The following is an 11,056-nucleotide window of genomic DNA, read 5'->3' as shown; positions in this document are numbered from 1 at the left end:
GAGCAACTCCATTTAATGATCTACATGGTTTATCATGATTTGCGCTACTTCCAGAAAGTGCACTTCCACAAATATTTGAAACAGAATCCACCAACATGTGGTTAGACAAAATTTGTAGAACGGCTGAATGATACAAAATCAGTATATGATGGCATGCAGCCAATGCCAGAAGATTTTGGCCTGATCTAAGCATCAAAAAGAAAGAGCTAAGTTGTAATATTCTGTAGATATATATAGGACTTTTTCCATTCTCATCATGTCCACCAACTCAGCCCATATACATAGGTTATTTCCTCACCTGTGCACTCCCAACAATATGTCAACTCATTGAACATTCTTCCCCACACTTGTACTTCCAGACCAAGCAAGCATTGCTGCCAGGGGAGGAATTTACAACAATCACATGGTTGATATACATTGTGGTATAAGAGATCCACCATCTAGCCATTGCACAGCTGACAACCTGACCTTCTCACTCTCAAATTGCATACATTTTCTGGTACTCATTGTTGAACAATTCCCCATCTGATATACCAGAGACAGAAAATGAATGCGATCTACTAAATGATGACCGCCTGATGTTTCTCAGCTTCTTAGCCTCAATGCGATGGGCGATCACCCAGTAGAGCATGGTGCCCAATGTTGTGGCTAATATGATAGTACCTATAATTGTCACTCCGATAGCCAACCACCTCTCATGTTTTCCCACTACAATGAAAGAAAGTGCAAGGAATGCAACACTTATAAGCACACAGGCGAGCCACATTAGCTTGTTGATGATTGCCATCATTTGTTTCTTTGCCTTGCTCTCTATAACCACTACAGAAGTTTGTACCACCACGACAGCTAAAGATATGAAGAGAGCCACGGAGTCGAAGACGAAAAAGATAATGAAAGGTGTTTGGTGTGAGATGTTGGCTTCCCCTAAATTGAGCCCAGGGGCAAGGTTTTCAGAATCTACATACTGGCCGGGAACCGTAAAGATGGCTGCAAATGCTACAGTGGCAATGAGGACAGCGACAATAGTGTTGGAATTGATTGCATTGTTGAGGCCCTCTGCATGTAGCTTGTTCAGCCTCTTTGCAATCCCCTGCACACCTTTCCTGGTCTGGCGGGTGTGCTCAAGCTGCGAGTGGACCTCATGTTTTATGTCACTTACTTGCTGCTTTAGTTCACGGGCAGGATTTGGGGGTCTGATGGTCCTCACACTTTGGACACCATGCATGGCTAATATGCTGGCAACATCTGAATTTCCCATTTTCTCAGCAGTGTCAAGTGCTGACTCTCCTGATTTATTGATAGCTTTAATATCGATTTCCTTGAGCTCAAGAAGCCTCTTTACAATCTGCACCATAGATTTTCTAGTAAGGGAGTATATATTAATATTCTATAAAGTGGGTGGAATCGAGTACTGTCCTGAATGAAAAATATTTACCAAAAAACCATACAAGTCAGGGCAATTCAGAACATAAAAAATAAAATACAAGGAGGGCATAATATTACAAAAGAATCCAAAATAAAATACGGCAGCAGGTTGGATACTAAGGAAGCTTACAAACACGATAGGATGAATACCTTTTTCCTCATAAGCTGATGCAGCATGCTGGAAACAACATGCTCATGCCCTATGTCATGTAGTTGTAGCCATTATGACTTATGTAATCAACCTCAAGGCTGCAAGAATGTATAAAATCTTCTGATTCTGAATAAATGTTCATTGCCATTTTGTTGATAATACTAGCAAATCTGTAGTCTCACTGTTGTAGTTGTATTCAGGAAGTAGGTTTCCTAACTTTATAATGGAAATAATGAGCAACAGGCAACTGCTACCCATCGTTCCTAATCTCAGTTCTTACTTTCCTAAGAAGCTTGAATGAGAAAATTGAAGGTTTAATCTATAAGAATGATTCTCCATGGAAACCCGGACCAAATTATTTCTTTTTCTTATTCTCTTCTTTTGTGTGTGTGTGTGTGTGAGAGAGAGAGAGAGAGAAGTCAAGTTTCACCATCTCCATATAGATACCATCCTATTACATTGTCAATATATGGTACGGTACAAGATAGTAAGGTGTACCGAGTATTGATAGCTTGATATGGTACAAGGCTTAGAATTATCAGCTCAGTTCCTACTTCCTTTATATTCCCCACAGGCAGATTATGTTCTCATTCAGAGATGATGATAAAATGACATGAATATCTTTGACTCTTATAAGACATTTGAAAATAGAGTTGCTGAATGCAGTTCTTTAATTATGTGCACAGAGCGGTCTGCCAGGAAAAAAATGATTCTTAGACCAGACATCGATTCAAAACATGCCAAAGCACTCCACATTTTAGGCAGTATGCTTTTCATTTTGTCTGCATAACACGAGTTGGTGTCTCGAAATCCACTTTAAAGTTGCCTGATCAACTTTTTCTTCTGTTTTCTTTTTATTTGTTTGGAAAAATGGTGGCAAATTTGCCTGCTCTAGTAGTTCAATGATAGGACATATCACACTGCAATCCTGCAGGCTAGATAAACATTCAGATCAAAATATCAGCGCTCCAGATTAGAGAAATGAAGAATGGTCTTCTTCAAGAAACACTTCCTAAAGAGCTTAAAAGTCCCAAGGAAACTTAACAAGAATCAAAACATTGACCCGATAAAGTTTTTGATCCGTCAAATTACTAAGGGCAAAGTTGGGTAGTCAGGATGTTTTGACTAGGAAATACCACCCAACTTTGTCAAAAGGCTCCTAAAATCATACTCAAAGTCAAAACTGGGTAGTCACCTTACTTGATGCACTCACAAACAAAAAAGAAATCAACAAACATTGTTCTCAAGTCAAGCTGCATACATATGATGAATTTATCCACTTCCTTGATCAAGAAAATCTCAAGCACATGAATTAACCTTATAAAGATAAGAGGAAGGCTAATTCGCCCAAGTCCCTGGTCTAATACGCTGAACCTACTTCACAATGATTGCGGTTTTTATGTTATTTACAAGTTTGCACTTTCTACTCCAGTATGGAATCCCGCAATAACCTCCAAAATCTCATCCTAAAGAAGACTGACTAATACTAATCAAGGAATAAATGCAAACACCCCGCCTAGGGAGCTCTCTTCTTCAAAGGCTTTCCATGTTGTTTGACCCGTTCCTTTTGAATTACAGATCAAGTCATAACTTTTGTTTGAGAATGGGGACAAACTCTTGTAATCATCTAATTTTGCAAAATCATGAAGGATTCCTGGAAATCTTACTATTTAGTATCCCATAGACATTTGCTGCTGCTCCAATAATATTAGTTCATTTATTCTGGTAGTGTTAATTATGTTCTTGCTGCAACATGAGCCGAGATAGGCATTTTAATATGCTCTAGTGAGTCTTGTCTTTTAAACTAATATATTACTATTGCTAGTTACATTTGACAACATCTCCATTCAACATATATAAGAGATGAACAAAACAAAATGTAGGATACTATGGGCTGTCTACAAGTATTAACAAATATCGCAAAGGACATAGTAGATGTAGGCACAGGAGCAAAGTCGATAATTACTAGATTTAGATTTATCTGCAGTTTGCTCCAGAAATAACAGCTCATGGCTTGGCATTGTGATTAAGTAACAGGTGACTTGGCAACTGTTCCTTAAAACTCACACAGAAGCCATCAACATTCCTACATATTTCAAGATTCAGGTGATAAAAATATTGACAATTGTACATATTGATGAAGAATAGAACCCATGGATCACCACAAGAAAGTAAAAGATAGAGAAAATATGACTTCACAAAAATGATAAATGTCTCAAGAGGAATGCACCTGAATACGACCCTTCCTAGCTGCTGTATGAAGTGCTGTGTTGCCCTTGGAATCCACCAGGTTGACCAGAGTGGGTTCGCACATTACAAGCTCCTCAACTAGGTCTAAATTTGTTCCCTTGGCCGCCATGTGAAGTGCAGTCTGTCCTTTCTTATCAGTTCTGGTAGCAATTCCAGATTCTCTGTTTACAAGAGCTTTCACAACTTCCAAGTGCCCATTCCTTGCAGCAGAATGCAGAGCAGTTTTACCATTGCTCCTTGCAATTAGTGCCAGACTTCCATCAGCTTCCAATAGGAGATTCACCACCTCGATATGGCCTTGTGTTGCAGCAGTGTGTAATGCCGTGGTGTTTGATAAGTCCACAGTCATGGAGAGTTCTGGAAGAGCCATCAAAAGCTCCTTCACAACATCTAGTCAAGATAATTACTTGTCAATTGAATGGTGATAAAACAAAAGCTCTTTTTAATGAAGAGATGGATGGTAATGTTTAATTGATATCACAGATGCCAGATTCTCCAACTTCACCAACTGTACTCGTCGATGCGACCATGCAGTAAATTCATAACATTTGTAACATGTAATAACATTTCAAAAAAAAGTAAACAATATAAGCATTATGTTCTGGTGAAACTTCCATGCTAACTTCTTTTTTGACCATCCATTCTTCCTAATCCTAAAATTATTTATTATTTTCTCAAAAATCATTAGTTGTGGTTTAATCCTGGGACATATACACACAACTTTGCAAAGATAGTCACTGTAAAGTTCAGATGAATGATCATAATCGAAGGCAAAGAATTAGAAACAGAAACCAACGATAAACCAGGAGCAGACCATAGAGAAATAATGTTCAGATTTAAGATGATCATTCTATAAACCTGAAAGAAAAGAAATGAACTATTCAGATAATATTTTATGCAGATCAATAAAACAGGGGGAAAAAATCTGCCATAAACTGCGATCTCCTGTATCCAGGTCAACGATTTTTGCATAATAAATTTTAGAAAAATTAAGAATACGGTATTGCATTGAGATTTCTGAAAAAATAACAACTGAACATAGTATGTAGGACATTGCCACATTGATCAATGACATTTAAGTTCAAAAGCAACATTTTTGAGACAGAGCTACTACCTACATCCCCTTGCTTGGCAGCTACATGCAGAGCATCATAACCACTCTTAGCCTTTATTCCAGCTGTGAGAACATCATGGTACTGGATCATTTCATTCACCACATCAACATACCCATACTCGCGGCAACAAAGAGAGCAGTTTCCCCTGCCTGATTCTGCTTGGTCAGCAACTCAGCCAATTCCTCCTCATTGGCTCCTGAAATTATCTCCTTCACCACAGCTAAATCCCCTGCCCTCGCAGCCGAATGCAGTGGAGTGTCGTCCCGTTTCCCTGTCAGCTGCTTCGTCATCTTCTTCCGGCGGAAGCTCTGCCGCCCCACCGGCATTTCTATCTTTCCCCGCAATTCCCCCTTACGGGCGATTCCATCCTTCAGCTTTTGTGTATGGAACCACCTCCTAATCTAAAATCTCCTTTTTGGACCAAAAAACCAAATCTAGAGACGATCTCCAGAGGACACCATCCGGCCGCCATGATCGGAAACCTCAAAACTCAAAACGACCAGATGAATCATGTGAATCCACCGAAAAATCCCTCCCTTTCCACATCATGAAACCCTGCATCCAAAAGCAGCGGAACGATCACCAAAAAGCCTTGTCCTTTCAGAATCCATCCCTCCTTGCTTCCCAATCCCAGCCTCCCATCTAACCCACCATTCTTTACATCCATAACAAATGCAATAAAGAAAAGAAAGAGGAATATAAAAAGGTAAAGGGGAATTCTACTGCAGTGCCTCCCCACTGCCACCATCTAAACAAATTAGCCCCATACCGGGCAGAATTAACAATTGGCCGTTGTGGCCTTCTATTGATAATATAAAGAGGACAAAGGAAAACAAGATGATCACCCACATGGCCTCCAACACTTCCCCATAATCTATGAATAAAAAAGATGAAACACAAACACCAGAGCCCCCCCCCCCCAGCTCCAATCTCTTTTTTTAAACAAAATAAAAACAAAACAAGAAGGAGAGAAAAACATGTTTGGATTGTATCAACACATGGGTTTGGATGCGTAACTTTTTGGAGAGAATCTAGAGGAAGATAAAAAAAATGGAGGAAAGATTAATGAGAGAACAGAGAAGATGAAAGAAACAAGATCATTAAAGCTCACATGGGGAAGAAGAGAAGCACATACCTACACTGGTGCTATATATATATATGATCCAAGACCCAAATCCATCCCCTGCCATGTGGAAATGGGCCCCCTGCCTCCATTTCATTCAGGGAGCCATGAGAGCAGGGAGCCAGCCATCCTCTCCAAGGGGGAGGCTTTTGATCAAATGATGAGGAGTGGAACCATTTAAATCCTTAAATAGCAGGGACACGGACATCTGCTTTATTTTATTAATTAAATAACAGATATGATAAATATCTTTAATTAAGTCCATAAAGCTGGTGATTGTGGCTTTGGTTCGGAAGAAGGAAGAGCATTAAGGCGGAGCAAATCGTTGTCTTTTTAATTGAACAACGAGGTAGTAGTTAGAATTTTTTTTTTTTTTTTTCCACAAGAATTACTGGATTTGGCGAGAGCGACGTCGACCCAATCGGTTTGACCGTTGACGAGGGAAGGCCTGTGGGACCCGCCAGAACACGGCCGCAGTGGGGCCCAGCTCTACTTTTCGGGGCCCTAACCCATAAAAGTCCGAGTTCTCGTTTCACACTGGTTTGCTACGCCTATTACAAGCCCAGGGACACGGCAAGCCGTAACGTCGATGGAGGTAGGCAGGAAAAACGAAGGAGAGAGATTAGGCTGCTCCTCTGATAATTTTATCCGTAGAATGTTTATATAAAATTATAAAAATAAAAATAATATAAATATTATCTGTATGGATCCATATTATTATCCGAATCAATTCAAATATATAATATTTATATTCATATCCATATCTATTAAAAAAATATATATAAATATAGCTAGATAGCTATCGATCTGTTTCGAATATTCGAATCTATATGTAATTCTATATAATTTTATATAATATTAATTAATTTTTAAAAAATATAAAATTATATAATATATTATTAATTTAATTTATCATCTATTTAATAAAATTTTTAATTTTATAATTATAAATTTTAATTATTTTAATTATATTTATATTTATATTTACAGAATATAAATTATATTTATATTTATTTAAAATAAATATAAATATAAATATTTATGATAAATATCTGATAAATATTTATATTTATATTTATATTTGATAGATAAAATTTGATTATTATTTGATCCGATTTCTGTCCTATAAAATTATAAATACATGTTCCTTGTTTTCCGGAACTTTGCGCTTGGAGATCCCGCGTTGGAAGGGCGCCGGCCAGTGGAATTCTACACGTGCCGCAGTTAATCCTACAGTGGTCATGCTCAATGCCACATTTTTTAGTAACTCGACGACTTTAGCGACATTTCCTTCCCAAGTCGCCGCGCCGCCGCGGGATTATGGCATTAGTTAACCACACTAATTAATTAGACCGTTTGATCAAGATCAGACGGCACCCGAGCTGAATAATGAAAAACGTTTCATTCGTGTGGTGGACCCAGCGATGCCCCTGTCACCGCTATCTGACACAATCTCATGAATCGGGATGCACATGAATAATATAATGTTTTGCATCACAACAGCTTCCGTAACCGGTGGCAGGTGTGGAGTCCAACACGCCTCACGACCATATGAACTGAACGAGACTTTTGATAAGTTTTTTTTTTTTTTGATAAGAAGACTTTTGAGAAGTTTGATAGACGTTTATAGATAGATTATGGATTAGATAGTGATGTTCATGGCTAATCATATGATATTTATTATTTTAAACGGTCTAGTCAAATATTTTTATTAATTTTTTATATTTTATTTATTAATTTATATAGTTTTTATTTTATATTGATTTAATAATTTTATTTTGCCATAACAAAAACAACTGGTGCATTAGCATTTATGTGCCACAATATTGTATCCGTGGTGAATAACTTATCCACGCCATTAAAAAAAAAAATTTATGACAAAAATTAATTTGATGTTAAGATCTCATAATATTTTAATATTTATATTTTATTGAATATTACATTATTATCATTAAATTTTGAAAGATTCAGATTGACGGCTTAATTTATGATCATTATAATATACTCAACAAAATAAATTCTTATCATTATATGTTAACTAGCCGAAGAACCATACGTTATGCAAAAACAGATGTAAAAAAATAATTAATTTTTAAATTTATTTAAATTAAAAAAATTATATCTAATAATAAAATAATATTCATCCGAATTTTTAGATCCATTCCATATTTTAAACTATCTATATAAATAAATTTTAATTATAAAAATATAATAATATTATATATTAATAATATAATTTAATATAAAAATGTTTTTTAAATAATATAATAAAATTTATTTAAAAAATTAAATTGATAATATTTTAATATTTTTTATAAAAATATTATTTCATATATATACACATACGATGAGTGGAAAGATCCGCGTGCGTCGTATTGACGAGGACACTGTGACCTTCTGAAAACATGTGATATGGTCTGAACACTTCAACCGTGTTAGCGTTGAAGGGTTGACCGTTATTTCCTTGGGATATTTGTTCGTTAGTCGTTTATTTCATCTCAGGTCACATCAAAATAGAAAGGAAGCTATAGATTTGACATTTAGTTGAATATTTTTTCACTGTTGATGTCAATCGCAGCAGCGTTCACGCACAACGGAGTAGATGGTGGAAGTTTTCTTTCTCGGGCCGTGCTTTGGGCAGCGAATCTTTTGGTGGGGTTGTTGACCAAGAGAAACCGCATTTCAGAAAGAAATCTTTCCAAGAAAAAAAAAAAATGGACAGCAAAACTAATCCAATCACGGCCGTTCATTATCGGAGAGCACCAAAAGTGGTTCAACTAAAACAGTGACGGATGCAATGTAAGATATGCTTTGCTGAGTTCTCTTTAAGCTCATATTGAAGAATTAAACCTAAAAGCTAATATCTAAGGATATAAAGAATGTTGAATGATCATCTTCTCTTTTGGGAGCGAGATTCTGAAGCAGCCAAAGTTTCAATCTAACTGGAACAATAAATTTTAAGATTAAGTGCTCTTCAAATTCAAAAAATGGTCCCCATGATACAATATTATGATCAATACAAAACATAAAAACTAGAAAAGGTTTTACATAATTTTTTTTTTAAAAAAAAATGCAAATTAGATGAGCGAAGAAGGACCATGCATTTTTGCCTTGGTAAAATGGCACTTTCATCATAACATTGATAATTTGTGATAGTCTGAGAAAATTGTAATGACATTATCGAAAATTGCTTCTAGAGTTTTCTCAAGCTTGAGTTGCATTTACAAAACACTCTTGGCATAAATATATGATATTTGAAACACCACCAGATTAACTTATGGGGCAAGATACTACAAGTCAACCTACCAAAAGTTTAGAGATTAAAGTATCGATATGAAAATGGAAAGATTCGTTTGCTTTGCGTGAATCTACTTGGATCACCCACCTCACAAATTGTCAAAGCATTCGAATTCATCAATCATCCACCTCCACATCTGAAAGCGATTAATGGATGATCCAACAATAGATATGCAGAAGGAATGTTAATCCTTCTTTCGCACAAAATATACAACCCCGATCCACTCCAATATGATCCAACAGCCACATGGATGGCTTTGCATGAATACTTGTTCGCAGCAGCTGATCTCAAGGGTATAATGTAAGCATTGTCTTGAATTGTTGGCCATCAATTCCTTACCTCTGAATGGCCTCCAGGGAAGACAAATTATCCTATAGCCGCCTCCCATGCGGCTGTTTCTTTGTAATACAATAATCCATTTGCGTTGTTTCCACAATAGCACCATTTCCTAGGGTCCTGGATGTCTTTTTGGCAATGTAATGAGTCATCTATATACAAAAAAAAAAAAAAAAAAAGAAATTACTAATGGCAAAAAAACAAATTTTAGAACATAAAAAGATCGCCTATGTCTCAACTGATGAATTCAGAAAGCTGCATAGAAATGATCTATTCATAAGGGAATGTGTTTGTGGCACAATTAAAATAAAATTTCTATCTGCTTTCATTTAGAAAACCATTGTAGAACCAAACCTACTACCCATCATGCTCTAACTTAACTATTTAGGGTTTGCTTGGTCAATCCTTAATTACCAAAATAGTTCCTAAAGACCTTAACAAATAGAAATTAATTATAATATTTTTATTTTATACAATACTAAAAAAATGAACATATAATTTAATCAGGATTATTTATTCTTATATTTTCATTTCTCCTTTTTTTTTTTCCCTTTCTCTGACAAGTCATATAGTTAGACGCATGTCCAAAAATCTGATTCTCATATCCACCATGTCCATGCAACCCTGTCTCTGATTCTATTGCAAACTCTCTAAAACTTGAAATGGAAAAACAAATATGAAAAGAGAAACACATATAGCTCCCATGTATCTCGTCTCAATTTGAACTTACAATTCAACATTTTACCAAATCTGGGTTGACTTGTTGATGGAATACCACTATGATCATTGATTTCAGTAACTCACCTAACTACTTATGAAAAGCATGGGGGAGAAGAATAGCATCCACAGCATAACCTGACACCTTATTTGCTAAGAGGAGAACGACCCAAAATAGCACATAAAGCAAGTGAAGACGCTGCTAGCTTGGGCGGCAAGAGACGGAACAGTCACGGACGGAGGCAGCGGACTCTTTTGGGCCTTGAAAGAGTTTACAGAGCCCAGTAGAGAGCCTTCCATGATTGCTTACGTACATAATACGTTGCGCGTGGGCCGCAAATGTTACACGAGCGCAGGATGAGATCCGTGTTTGCTCAGCCATCACACCCATAGGTAGCTACGTTGCCACGTGTCTTACAAGGTTGGGTTCTACAAAGAAAGCATCGGAATAGGATCATATCATGTCAAATAGCCCATCAAGAAGGCAAACAAATAGGCCAGCAAGGTTGGACATCACCTAGCAAGAGACCTGACCGGATCTCCCTGCGGAGTACAAGCATGGCAAACAATTTCTTCACACCCAGTACAGACCTGCAACCTCCATTGAAACCATCAATAGATCCCATCTCATGGCAACACGG

The 11,056-nt window shown here is 36.8% G+C and overlaps 1 protein-coding gene across 1 annotated transcript; it reads right to left on the bottom strand.

The window, feature by feature from the left end:
* Positions 1-207: 207 nt before the first annotated feature.
* Positions 208-6,070, bottom strand: LOC105044509 (ankyrin repeat-containing protein At5g02620). The gene is given in 4 exon segments (XM_029264427.2): positions 208-1,345; positions 3,807-4,216; positions 4,941-5,063; positions 5,066-6,070. Coding segments are annotated over 4 exon segments (1,602 nt in total). The 5' UTR covers positions 5,268-6,070; the 3' UTR covers positions 208-478.
* Between the last annotated feature and the right edge of the window lie 4,986 nt (positions 6,071-11,056).

This window comes from Elaeis guineensis, chromosome 5 (assembly GCF_000442705.2).
Source record: "Elaeis guineensis isolate ETL-2024a chromosome 5, EG11, whole genome shotgun sequence".
In the NCBI taxonomy this organism is placed as follows: Eukaryota; Viridiplantae; Streptophyta; class Magnoliopsida; order Arecales; family Arecaceae; genus Elaeis; species Elaeis guineensis.
This window is presented reverse-complemented; position numbering and strand designations above follow the sequence as displayed.